The following is a 14,116-nucleotide window of genomic DNA, read 5'->3' as shown; positions in this document are numbered from 1 at the left end:
CCAGTAACCTCCTGGGCATCTGTACAGATGCTTTTGAATTTCTTTTAGTTCAAGGCAGGAAGGTCACACGTTCTTCTTGCCCAGCCATTTTCAAGAATAAAACTTCCCAGATTACTCTGTTCCCTTGATAGATCCTCAGTGTGATAGAAAAGTTGCTTCTGTTGATGCTTTCCCACTTAGTGCTGTTCTTCTGTCTACGTCACCAAAACAGGAAATCCCCTGCAACGTCGTTTTGAGAGAATTAAGTTTATTTATCTCATCTGCTCAGAAGTAGTAGAAGCATTATGAGTTGGGTGTTATCGCTGTCATTATTATTTATTGTTCTTATGTGATGTAGTCTAGGAATTAGAGGCATACTCAAGAGGGAGGCAAAAAATCCTACCCTCATGCAACAGTGAGAGGAAACAGGCAGCAGGATCATAATTTTAAATGAGGTGGTCAGGGAGGCTTCATTGAGAAAATGATAATTTAAATTCATAGGTGTAGGAAGTCCGAAAGGGAGCCACAGGCAGGTCTGGGATGGGGAAAGGCCATTGCATATTTGGGATGTAGAGCTGGTCTGATACGCAAGAAACAAGGAAGCCAGGGACCAAGTGAGTGGGCAGTGGGAACAATGTGGGCAGCATGATGAGTGGACATGGTGGTGCCAGATCATTGGGTCAGCACAAGGGAAACAGGAAGCCATGTGTAGCATTTTGAGAAGAGAAATGAGTGATGGTTTTGATAATATTTATCTGGCTACAGAGTAGAAGATATTATTTTGCATGGGAGGCCAAATTGTAACCAAGGAGGCCAGAAAGAGGGCTATTGCTTATAATCCAGGAGAAAGATGGGGATTGCCACCACGTAGTAATAGTGGAGCAGGTGTCACAATGATTCTCGATGTATCAGGATGGTGGTGTGAACCCTAGGTATGCAGCAGAATAAACAAGAGAGATTGGACTCTGTGTATATATTGAAAGTAGAATGGATGGGATCTGTTATTAGACTGGATGTAGAGTAAGAAATCAACAGAATAGTCAAGAATAATATCAGATACATATTCAACCCTCCACGAAATGTGAAATAAGGGTTAAAGAGAGGATGATTAAAGTGTGTTTTGTGCCTGTGAAAAAAAGACAAATGTAGCAAATGTTGGCAGTGAAAAAATAATGTCAGGCTTTTTGGTTTTCTTATACATTAATTGTATATGTGAATCTATGTAATTATTCCCCAGAGCAATTTGACATTCTAAGAAAATGAGAAGGTGGAGATGCCATGTTTTCCAATAATTTTCTTTTCTATTTTTATCATAGAGAGACTTTAGCTCATCCACTTCAGAAGACATGCCCAAGACATATAATAGCATTGTTCATGAGTGCAGAATAAAATGAAAATTAAAAACCAAACAGTAAAAGGGATTCACATACTCTGGTTTGTTCATATTGCAAAGCCATATGCAATTGTTAAAATAAACTAAGCACAAATAGGGTCAGATGACTCAAACAATGTGCAAAACATGCAATTGACTGATGCCATTTAGACAAAGCAAGATGCCTTTTATACAAAGTTTTAAAAACTAATAAGAAAAAAACAGGGAGTTGGTATGATTTAAGTACTGGAGATTGAACAGAGGCCTCTGCACCGATCTACAGTTCCAGCCCTTTTTTATATTTTTGTTTTGAGACAGGGTTTCACTAAGTACCTAAATTGCTCAGGCTAGGTTTGAATTTGTGATCCTCCTGCCTTAGCCTCCCCTGAGTTCTGGGATCCCAGGCATGAGCCACCAGGCTCAGCAATAATAGGTTTTAGAGTACAAATATGACAAAAATAATGTCAGTATTTTTTAAACATAGACATTTTCAAAATTAAAAATAAAATTTAGCCCTTAATGTTCACTTTTTTGGTTAAATTGTATGGATTTGGAGTGACAAAACAATGATGGAGGCAAACATTCAGAATGGCCCTAGGAGGTAGAGTGGTTATTTATTTAGGAATTAGTATTTTATTTCTTAGACTGGAATACTAGATGGATGGATGTTCATTATATTGTCATGATTATATCTAACCTATATGCTTCATGTGTGTACACATACATCCATTTGTATAAATAGACTTTCATAATAAAAATGAAAAAATGTGATCAACTGCAAAAATAGTCATCAATTTTAAAGTCAGTGAGTACCAGTCAGATTTCCACTATTTTACTTGCCTTTGACATCATTCCTAGTGTTAAATACACTGAAAAGGAACGCTTCTGTGTATAATTGCACTGAGCTGAAATAAGCAGGGTGTGATGGTTAGAGATTTAACATATTAATTAACACCAAGGCTTGGGAGAGATTCCCAGGTATTGGGACATGTGAGCTATCCCGAAGAGCTGCAGTTTCCTGCTCCTCTCGAGCATATCTGAACTGCCAGCACCTCTACTCATGCACCTTGGGGCTATTATCAACTAAAGCAACAGTTGCTCAGACACAAGCACAGAGGTGCAGCACAGTCTGCACCTCATGACTGAGACTGCTGAGTGCCTGATGGATGGGAAGGGTATAGCTTGTGGCTGTCCTAGACAAAGGGATGAACGAATCACATTCCAAGTGAGATGGTGTGGGACTGGGTGAGATTTCATTACTCTACTCAGAACAGTGGACAATTTAAAACTTATGTTTATTTAGGGACATTCCCATTTAAAACTGGACTTGTCATAGTTATTTTTCTTGATGCAGAGACAAAATACCTAACATAGTTAAAGAGGAAAGGTTTGTTGTGCCACACAATTTGTAGAAGTTTCAGTCCATAGTTGGCTGGCTCCAAGGCAGGGTGGATGGCAGAGGGGCATTGAGGAAGAGAAACAGTTCATGGCAGGCAGAAGGCAGCAAAGCAGTGAAGTAGCAAAGAAGCAGCAAGCACTCACAGCAGCCTTCTTTCTATCTCTTATATTATATCCAGGGTACATTGCATTATGCATACTCAGAACTATGCCAAACTAATCAGTGGACTAATTTAGTAATCACACACCTTTGATCCTAACATCACACACTTTAGATCCAGCGCCTCTGAAAAAGCCCTACCCATGACCACATCAGGCTTTTGGGGGACATAGACACAAACCATAAATCTGTGGTTGACCTAGGACAGTAGTGGTGAACCTATGGTACACATGCTGCAGCTGGCTGTTTGTTATCCTTGAGAGCTCTAAAACGTTTTCTGTCACTGACTTAGGAGTGTTAAAACCACAGATAAAGGATGACTACTGAATTTGAAATATCTTGAAATGCAATATGGTAAATTATACATTGTAAGTGATTTTTGTAATTATGTCAGGATTAATGCCAATCAAAATGTGGATTCTTTTTCCGAGAAGTATAAAACTATGTACCAGGCAATATAGTACCACATTCCATCACAGTCATTATTCTATTTGGTTAGCCAAATAGTCTCATGATTTGGGTCTTATCCATTTTTCCAAGGCCTAATTGGAGCCAAGAAAGCCAGCCAATGTGACAGGTTTGTGTGTACATTACAAATGAATTAAACTTTCTCTTTCCATTTCAGTTTCATATAATATACAGAAAAGATGATAAGGGTAAACACAGAAAAAGGAAAGAACTTCTTAGGAAACCTTACACCCAAGGCTAGCGTGATTGTGTCATCAAATCTACTTCTACCTCTCTCAGCCCAACTCATCCAATGACGTATAGCTCATCCAACGAGTCATATCCCATAGACATTTTCACTTTAAAATACTAAAATTCATAAATTTGGCTGTGAAATTTTGTATCATTTGTTTATTCACCCTTTATTTCTACAAAAATGTATTGTGGCAACTCAACAAGGAAATAAAAAGTCTGATGAAACTGAAATTTAGAGAACTTAGAAGTATGTATCTAATTTCAAATATTTTGACTTTGAAGGGGGATTTGCATCTATTTTACCTCAGTTCAAAACCAGAAACCTTATAGATTATATTCTGAAAGTTAATTTTGACAGGTTGGTTTTATATTTGCTAAAACTTTCCTTAAGAACAGAAGGTCTCTAGATTGTTAAAATAAGCACTCCTCCTTTTTTTCCAGAAGCAAAAATCAGGTCATGGAAGCATAAGTTTTACCATCATTAAACACCTTTAAGTAAAACCTCGTGTGCAGTGCCCTCTCTAACTTGACCAAAAGACTTGGAGATTTTGATATTCTTGCTGGAAATCTACCTGAATCTGTGTGAGAAAGGGAATCCATTTTTGCAGATTGCTCAATTGACATCTACTAATACTTCGACTGACCTGGCTGAACTGATATGGAACAGATTCATCTGATAGCTACATCTGCACCTTTATGTTTTAAAATATCAGTTTAAGTAGAACTTTGTGGCATTTCTCTCTAATATGGTGTGTGCCAGTAAATTTTCTTTGAGCAACAATTCACTAATTTTGTCATTTCCACAATAAAGCCTGTTCATTTATTTTCACTTTGTATGCCCCTCTTCTAAAATGTCTAAAAAATAGGTCAAATTTCATGAATTTGTCTTTATATCAATTCCACCAATTGTTCTTCTAAAAATGCTTAAATGATTCTCTTTCATTAAACATGACTTATAAAAATTTTAAGGAACAGTTATCTTACAAATAGTGTTTATATCATAGTGGGAATGAATGACAGGGATAAAATGATTTAATATATTGTTTTTATTGTATTTTCAAATTTGCCCACTACCTAAGTCAGTTTAAAATTAGCCAAGTTATTTTCCTTCTGGAAAAAACCTTTAGTATCTTTTAAGAGCTATTTTTTCCCTTTTTTTTTTCACTGTGATCTCACAGCTGATTTAATGATTAATTGTACTAGACTAGCAGGAGTCCGAGAATTAATTAGCTAATAATGGCTGATGTCTAATATCAAAGAATGTTATTTCCACAAAGAACTGTATTTATCCCTACCCTCTGACTCTACTCTCTCAGGGAAAAACTTGGCGGTAATATACAATCAGATTTAATTTCAAAGATAAGGCATGAAAATATAAAAGATTAAGTTACATCCAGTGAGGCAGGATAATATAGAGTTAAAATCTAGGACTCTAGAATGAAACTGTTTTTCAATTCTGATATTATCATTTATTTATCACATAATTTCAAACTATTTAATCTCTGTGTTTCAGTTTGCTTAATTGTGAAGTTTGCAAAAATAAGTATCTGTCTCAAAAGTGGTTTCTGATGATTAAATGAGTCAATGTAAGTAAAATGCTTGGAACTCAGTGTTTTCTAGGTACTCTCATTTTTCTTCTGGGCTTAAATAAATGCCACCAAACTAAATGGAGATGAGAAGGAAGGCTTCCTTGAAGAAGCCTATGATAGGAAACATTCTTGGTCATAACAATTTCGATATGACTTCACTCATGATAAAGCATTCAGTGGGCAGTTCCATCAGTAAGTTAAGTAACTGCTGTATGGTGAATTAATCTTAGTACAAAAGTGATTTCTATAACTTTTCCATTCTTAATCCATCAAAATATCCTTTAGAGTATATCTCCTAAATATTGTAAAAATCCATCCAATTTTCTGCTTGAAAGAACTGAAATGGATTTGGCTTACTCTGAGTGGTTGATTCAGTTGCCTGCTTTATAAAACTATAAATGAACTGCCTTGATCTAAATATTTTTCTCTTGAGGATTCTGCCACTTAAGATGCCTCCATTTTTTTCTCAGCTTAGAACCTGTTAGAGAAAGAAAATGATTCTTAAAAAAAGAATGTTCTTTAGACTTAAATGATCTCAAAGAGGACCCTTAGCTAATCCAGCAAACTTGGTTAATGGCAACTCAATTATTTCCTGAAAGAATTTTTGCCGTATTAATTTCTAATCCCTTAAAGTGTGCCTAGATTTGGACTTGATATACAACCACAATTTTCAGCTTTCCTAAATTCTTCTATGACTGTTGTGCATACTTTGGCTAATAGAATTTTCTCTCATTAAGTGTAGACATTTTGGCAACTCTCAGAAATCATGACATATATTTGTGTTTTATATACTTTCATATATAATTTCATATACTTTTAATTTCCATATCTCATTCCTTCCCCAAATAAGAAATTATAAAGGCACAGGGAAGAGAATGATTCAAAAGTTCTGCTCAGGTGGGGTTCAGTAGGTAAGTCTTTGAGGGAAGATGGTGAGAGGCGGCAAGGGTCTGATGGGGAAGCTTTATTACAAGGTCATCTTAAGCATGAGGTAGGCTATTCTTCAGCAGGACAACAGGCAATGACTGATTTGGGAGACTTTGCTCTAATTCAATCACATCTAGAAAACTTTGTAGAGGTAACAACAAAAATACAATTTAAGGTGCACTGAAGGAAATCCACTTACCATTTTGGATATTAGGTTCACTGAGAAGGCTCCCGTGTCCCACATCACCTTCTGTCTTAGGGGAGGCTGCAATAAAACATAGTGAAAGAGTCTGCTGACTAAGGACAATCCACAGACATCAGTGAAACACAGAAGTCTCATCAAATAAAGGTCATAGAATAAGATTAAGATAATAGCTTTGAGGTTAGTTTGATGTACAGATAATGGAACACCCACAATTTATTCTAAATAATTTCACTTCCATCATGAGAGTAATCCTGTCTTATGAATCTCTATAGATCATAAATTCCACCACTCCCCACAATCTAAAAGTTGTAGATCAATAAAATACTTTGTGGCTAATTGCTTAAAGTGCTTTTATTTTAAAGCCTGAATTTGCAAGTTTATTTTAATAGGAAACAATTGTATATGCATCTCAAAGAGGCAATTTCTTCTACCACTGCTTTCAAAGAGCACAAGTGGATGAGACTAACTCTCTTCACACGTTCCTTGCAATAACCCCCACCATAGCCAGCAAAGTTAGGTAAGAGCATGCATCTAGATACGTGAGAAAGAAATAGCACAGAAGGAATTTTGTAGAAACACATCCTTCTCATTCTAGGTGAAGAGATAGCTAAATATGAGAGGCTGATTTCTATCTTGGCTGATTTGGGGACCTAATCAACACAGGTCCTAACCCTCAATTCCCTAAGATTTGATGATATAAATCTGAGAGATAATATAAATAATTGCTATAGGAATAGAAACAAACATTTGTTGGTATTTCATATCTCCAATTCTTTATGCAAATTTATCAAGTAATAGTTACCTACTATCATCAGGAATATCTAAAGACTCCTAGAATCTGGGTTTATGTAAACCACCAGCACTTGCTGGATCTTCTGTAGTTACTTAGTGAAAATTATGTATTCAGCGTGGTGAAGATTGCAAATGGTTTTTTAGGTTCCACCGAAAAAGCAAGAAGAGAAAAAGGAAGGGAGGAAGGGAGGAAGAAAGGGAGGGGAAGAAAGCAGAGAGAAAAACAAAACCAAAAAGGAAGGAAAATAAAAAAAGACATAGACATACACCCCTGACTCTTTCATTCTCCCTTCTTGGGAAATTATACAAAAAACTGTCCTTTCCCCTGAAGAATTTGTTGACCATTGACATTGAAATCAGGTCTGCGGGATCTCCAGGAAGCTGTGATTTGTGCTTTCTCTGGGTTAGAAATCCTTCACTCTTGATGTGTTTCAGTGTACAAGGAGATGAGCGAGGGCAATTAACAACCCCCCCCCCCCAGACCCGTGGTGCCTGAGGGCATGGTGGTGCAGGTCGGGAGTCAGAATTCATCAAGACAAAATCCATGACGGTGCTGGCCCTCCTGTCCACCTTTCGCTTTTTAAGCACAGAAGTGTAGTTATATAATTATAGGCTTTAAATTTAATAAAAACTCCTCGCTCCCAGAGTCACAAATCTTAACTTTCTCTCCCATAGCATCAGAGCCCTTTAATTTGAAATGTAAGGGCGTAGGATTTGTGCGGCCCTTGGTGTTGGAGTCCTTCCGGCTCATCCTGTCCTGCAGGCTTTACAGTGGAGAGAAGAGGAGTAAAAAGTGAATCTCGTTTCTTCCAAAGTGCGACTTGCTCTTCTCACTGTTGAATGACTTAATTATCTCAAAGAACTGAATTTCAAGTGAAAGCAGCTTTTCAAAGCAGGAAGATGAAAAGTGTCATGTTGACTCCACACTTGCCAACTTGTATGTTCTCAGTTGTACTTCCCAGAGCACCAGGCATGCTCTCCTTGAATCCGTGGAAACTCTCCTTTTGGGTCCGGGAGTTCACCTGCTCAGTGGTGCAGCAGCGATGGTTTTGTTTGTTCTCTTAATCCAACTTTAAATAGAACATCCAGATCACCAGAATAGTTTATTGAGAATACTTAAACTAAATCAAAGTGTTTTTGTTTTATAAATTATTTTTCCAGGTTTCAACTTTTGAAACTGCTTTAGATGAATATAAATAAAATTAGTATTTTATATGTAATTTTTTTCTACTTATAAAAGATAATGTGATTTTTGGGCACATATCTCAGACTTAGTTTTCATCCTATCCTTTGATCCTGACCCAAACTCCTGCTTTTCCTCAGACTCCACTTCTGGATCTTACTTCCTCATCCCCTTATGAAGAACATATTCCAGCCTGGCTGGGCACTGCACGCCTGTAACCCAAACACTCTGGGAGGTTGGGCCAGGAGGATCACAAGTTTAAGCCCACCCTGGGCAATTTAGCAACTTAGCAAGACCCTGTCTCAAAATAAAAAAAATAAAGGCTGGAGCTACAGCTCAGTGTGAAGGCCCTGAGTTCAATCTCCAGTGCTGAAAAAGAAAAATTTCTATGTGTATACTACAAAAACAGACACATCCTGTAGGCACAATTTTAGATTGAATTCTTTCAAGTACCCAGCTTCATGAACTCCCACATTGTTTAAACTCTTCAGTTCCAATGGAATTTAAACATTAAGATTTCTATTTGACGTATTATGTTCCTAACAAGTACAATTTCACCAATTGGCGGATGAATGTGTGTACAAATCTTTCATTTTCCCTAGATCACCTGCAGAACTCCTCATGTAATACCTCTGTGTGTGTGTGTTTGATAGTACTTGGGCCTTCACACTGAGCTACATCCACGGCCCTTTTTAGCATTTTTAGATTTTGAGACAGAATCTCACTAGGTCACTAAATTGCTAAGTTGTCCAGGCTGGGCTTGAACTTGTGATCCTCCCAGCTCAGCAATACAGAGTGCTGAGATTACAGGCATGTGCCACCATGCCCAGCTCAAATTAGATGTTTAGACTTTGCTTTAGTGAGAGAAGAAATAACTTACTTCTTGATTTGTATCTCATGTAACGCTTTATCAAATAAGGTATTACTTTTTCCAACTTTATAGGTCAGAGTTGCATCTTTGGGAGGGACGCGGAATTTCGCTGTAGCAACCTGCCTTCTACTTCTGCCCAGTGGGCCTTTCTTCTCTTGCTGTTACTTTTATGAACACTCAAGAAAAAGACAGGAAATGTAACTTTTGCTTCTCCAGGTACATGTAAATTAAGAGGAAAAATATTTTCCCTGTGCTGAAGGCAAATTATATGGATCCCAAAACACCACACAGAATCCAGAGCTCTGCTCCCCCATGTACTGCATTTCTCCAGTGACTGTAAATGTGACTTTTGATCAATTCATTATAGTTATTGGCAGCATAAACTACATAATGGGATGAAAATAAAACTGAAGCAAAGTAGACATGTGGCAGCTTGAGCTGTGCATCCAGAGGTATTTTTCTTGTGAAGAACTGAGAATGCAGAGTAACTCTGAACTAGTGGTTTCTGTTGAAGTAGCTGCACAAACCAAGTTTGTGCTAAGTATTTTTCAAATACTATCTGATGTTGCTGCTAAACATGGAAGATTAACTGGAGTAGTTTTCTGAGAGATAGTTTGGCATTCTGTCCCTCAAACTCACGTTGGCTACAATGCCTAGGGGTAGCCAGGCATCCCTTTGATATTCATGTCCAAGGTACAAATTATAGTGATGATTTTCCTACCCATAGGCAGGGATTGTTGACTTAGAGAAAAAAAATAGGTATGCAATGTATTCTATTAAATTAAATCAATCATGTTTTTATATCCATAGAAATGTGATCTTTTATTGTAAATTTTATATATTAGAAAAATACAAAAGCATATCAAATTTAGTTATTTTAGGGGAGGAATACTATGTATGATACAGTAAATTACTATTTTCTATTGTTTCAAAAAGGGAATGGATGTGAAGTTGTTTAGAAAAAATGTTTTGCAAGTGAGAGCCAGTGGCTTGTGGATATGGCAGGAGTGACAGAGTATGCAGAATGTAGCTTGGAAAATGGAACTAGAGGTCAAAAATCTGGTTCACTGTTGAAGAGAGGTAGCCACTCAGTAGCTCTAAGACCTTGGACAGATAAGTCCACCAACTTCTCGGCTTCCATTCTTACTACTCTCCTCACAGGGCTGCTGTGTACAACACAGATAAGCAAAGCACTGAGACTAGTGGCTGCTGCCTAGTAGGTGTTCAGAAGGTGTCGGTTACTGTTATGTAATTATGTATCCTAACGTTATTTTTCAAATGAGCCCATGATATCACTGGAGAACTGGAGTCTTTAATGTCCCCTCAATAATGTGCCTTATATTACTCCTTTGAAGTATCGTCAACATCATCTATGAATCTAACATACTGTGCTTCTAAGGGAATGGAAGCGAGCTCCGGGTGCGGTTGAGGGCCAGGATCAGTGACACGCACAGTATTGCTGTTTGTTTTAGTGGTTCTGTCCATGCCCTGAACATCATCCCCTCCCTGCTCTCTGCTGAATTTAGACTCTATATAAAGAGGGACTGACGCATGGTTCAAAAATGTCTGGAACCGTGGACTGTACAGATATTTCTTAAGTTCTTTGACACAGACCACCCTTCGGCTATGAATATCATCTAAAATGATTGTTAAACGATTGAACAGTGCAAATAATTTTTCTTGCAGAATATATCAAAATAATGTGATTCTTTTAATAAAGGACGAAGAGTGACTGTTATGGCTTGTGTCTAGATGTCCCATCCAAAGCCTCATGCGATCATAGGGGCTTTTCAGATGTGGCTGGATCTAGGGTGTGTGATGCTGGGATTTAGGGTGCCCCACCCTGGGTGTGAGTGCTACCTGCCCTATGGGTGGGTACCCTAAGGGTAGGTAGCCTGGATGGAATATAAGGGACAGAAAAAGGGCTGCTGCTGCTTTTGTGCTGCTTCACTACTTTGCTGCCTTCTCCCTGCCATAAACTGTTTCTCCTGTGTGATGTCCCTCTGCCATGCTACCCTCCCTTGGAGCCAGCCAACTACAAACTGAAACCTCTACAAGCTGTGAGCTAAATAAACCTTTCCTCCTTTAACTCTGGGTGTCAAATATTTTATCTCAGCAATGAGAAAAGTAACTAAGACAGTAGCTTAGAAGTGGCGTTACCAAAGTTAATTGTAAAGGCTTCCACAACTGAAGTTTAATTAACTAAAAGTAATGTGATTTGGATTTATTGCAGACTCTAATTCAGTGTCTTCCTAAGCTATTAGGTGCCATAACATTGCTTGGCAATATTGTTTTATGTATCCTTGAAAACAACTGGGATTTTACAGTTTGAAGAAGATAGTCTATAGCCATACCACTCTGAAGGCACCCAATCTCATCTGAAGAAGATACATTTTTAGTGCTGCAAAACTCTTACCTTAAGTTGGCCTTAGTATTTAATTACTACTTTTCTAATTGCATATACATACTCTTGGATATAATCCATGTATTATTTAGAATTTATTTGTTTTATAATTACTACATTGTTAGCATTTTATTCTAATATTCTTTCCTTACTCCTGAGTTCCTTATCCACTAGAAATAAGAGTATTTTTTGGTGTGTAGACCTTCGTGTCCTTTTCTGACTACAAAATGTTCTCTCAAAATTTTTGAGAATCATTGAACCTTATTAAATACTTATATTCCTTTCTTTTAATTCAGTCTGTTCTTGTCACTTTTTGCAGTTCTGTTCTGTTCTAGACTATTTTGTTCTGTTCTAATCTGGTCTTAAGTAACAGGATATTAAATCAAAGTTTAAATCAAGACTCAAAGATGACAAATGTCAGGAAACAAAATGAGTTGAGACAAGAATTTCAAAAAAGATTTAAAAGACAGTCAAAGAGTACTTAGAACCCTCCCACAACTCAAACAAATGAAAGGGTAAGTTGTTTGTAAAAGAATTTATGAGGAGGATTTCATTAACTAGATCACTGCTATTGGTAAAGTTACGGAAATGCTTCTTCTTCATCCTAAATCAAGAGAAGAACATTTCCAGGACCTTTGAAGAGAATGGAAGCTAAGAGGACACTGGGAATCAAATCCGGTTCCTGAGAGATCTAAGAGGTAGATGGTGACAGATGAGCCTACAGAGTCGCCTGTGTGCATTTCAGCCTGTGAGCTCAAATGTCTGACGAGGAGGAGGGTCTCCTGCAAAGCAAATGTCACATTCGAGTTTGGAAGGTTCATGGGACCTCAGCAGACAGAAGCTGGAAATGAACTAGCAAATTCCCATGGGCTCTGGACATTGGAAAGAAACCAGAATTTGTTGTGCCTCCCCAAGAGGGTGAGAAATCTCTGAAGAGCTCATGAGTGCGCTCGAAGAAAAAGGGCTCAGCTCTGCCACCTGCTGGGTCGAGGGAGTACAAAGCTGACCTTCAAAGGGCAAGAGTGGGAACCTGGCTCTTACTGCCTTGAACCGGCTCAGGAACACAAAGTAGCCACTTGCAAGAGTTGAAACAAGAAATGAAACGAACATCAGCTCTGCCACAAAACAGACACTCACCCCATTTTGGGGCTCTGTAACAAACCTAAGATGGGAAAGAAGTGTTACCTTTGTTTGCTGTGTATAATATATGACCAGACCTTCTCATGTCTGAGCTGAGTCTTTGGCCACTTAACATAATCAAAAGATAGTTTTTATTATTTAAGAGTGATCAGAAAAGTTGTGAGGGACTGATGTTTTGATCTTAAAACAGAAGATAAGTTTCCCCTACTGAATGTATTTTAAAGGAACAAACATGTGTTTAGTGATTCTATATGACCCCTGGCTATATAATCTCAATAACATCCCACAACTGAATCGACAGTCTTACAAAGTATGTTGGAAGGAACAAATTATATCAGAGTTCACTGGTGCAAAGTTTAGTTATTGAAACATCTTCAATTAAAGTTCAGACAAGGAAAAGCATTACATCATACATAAATATTTCCTGAAATACATTTTGAGGAGCTGACTCAAAAGGTAATTGCTGTTTATTATGTTTACTTTGTATCTTGTAAGCTTCCTTTATCACTACCTTTTGCTTTATAATTTTTTTGTTGTTGTTTTTGGTACTGGGGATCGAACTTGGGTCCTTGAGCTTTTGAGGCAGGCGGCAGAACCACTGAGCTAAATCCCCGGCCCCTATAATTGTATTTTTGATCAACGCTCTGCAACTTCTCCAGAAGTTACTAAACTGAAGCATTGCTAAACTCGTACTCCTCCCTTGTTTTAAATTCTTACCAACTAATCGATATGTGGTAAAAAGACACTAGTCATTAGAGGGCTTGTTTAAAAGAATTCAATTAAAATATTCCTGAAAAATATGCATAAATTTTACATGTAAATGATGATGTCTCATCTACATCATTTTGTATTCCCAGATTAAATCACAGCTTCAAAAGTTAAATAATTGGGCCCGGGATTTAGCTCAGTGGCACCGCGCCTGCCTCTTGAGCGCAAGGTCCTGAGTTCAATCCCCGGTACCAAAAAAAAAAAAAAAAAAAAAATCACCAGAACATTTGTTATGCTCTATAGACCCACACTCTAAAAAGAAAATATTTAGTATCTTCAGAGAAATGTGTACAAAATCCATTGTAAAATGAAGTCTTCGACATTTTACAAATTGTTTCCATTTCCTGATAATTCTTAAATTTTCTCAAAGGCCAATTTCTTTTTGTCTGTATTTGCTTTTTTTTTTTTTTTTTTTAGGTGAACTTGGTCTTCATAAGAACTCAGAAGACTTAGCAAACACTGAAGAAAAACATTCTGACACACATCTGTAGGACTGAAACACCTTGAAGGCTTCTGTCATTTTAAACAGGAGAGGTAATTTTATGTTTTTGGTCAAGAAACCTAATTTCTAAAATGAGTGGTTTATAGAGTACCCTTAAGACAAAGGTATCTTCTTTAAATTCTCT

The 14,116-nt window shown here is 37.5% G+C and overlaps 1 protein-coding gene across 11 annotated transcripts in view; it reads left to right on the top strand.

The window, feature by feature from the left end:
• Positions 1-14,116, top strand: part of Pde1a (phosphodiesterase 1A) — a 309,018-nt gene that overhangs the window by 290,509 nt on the left and 4,393 nt on the right. For all 11 annotated transcript variants that reach the window (XM_004868172.3, XM_087201204.1, XM_087201247.1 and 8 more), the window contains one exon: positions 13,908-14,024. In XM_004868172.3, the coding sequence (XP_004868229.1) occupies positions 13,908-13,981 (74 nt within the window). In that variant the 3' untranslated portion in view covers positions 13,982-14,024. The remainder of the gene's footprint in view (positions 1-13,907; positions 14,025-14,116) is intronic.

Source organism: Heterocephalus glaber, unplaced genomic scaffold (assembly GCF_053883595.1).
Source record: "Heterocephalus glaber isolate CG9 unplaced genomic scaffold, H.glaber_assembly_v1.0 deba00000347, whole genome shotgun sequence".
Taxonomy (NCBI): domain Eukaryota; kingdom Metazoa; phylum Chordata; class Mammalia; order Rodentia; family Bathyergidae; genus Heterocephalus; species Heterocephalus glaber.
The sequence above is the reverse complement of the archived record's forward strand: the minus strand, read 5'-3'. Positions and strand labels throughout refer to the sequence as shown.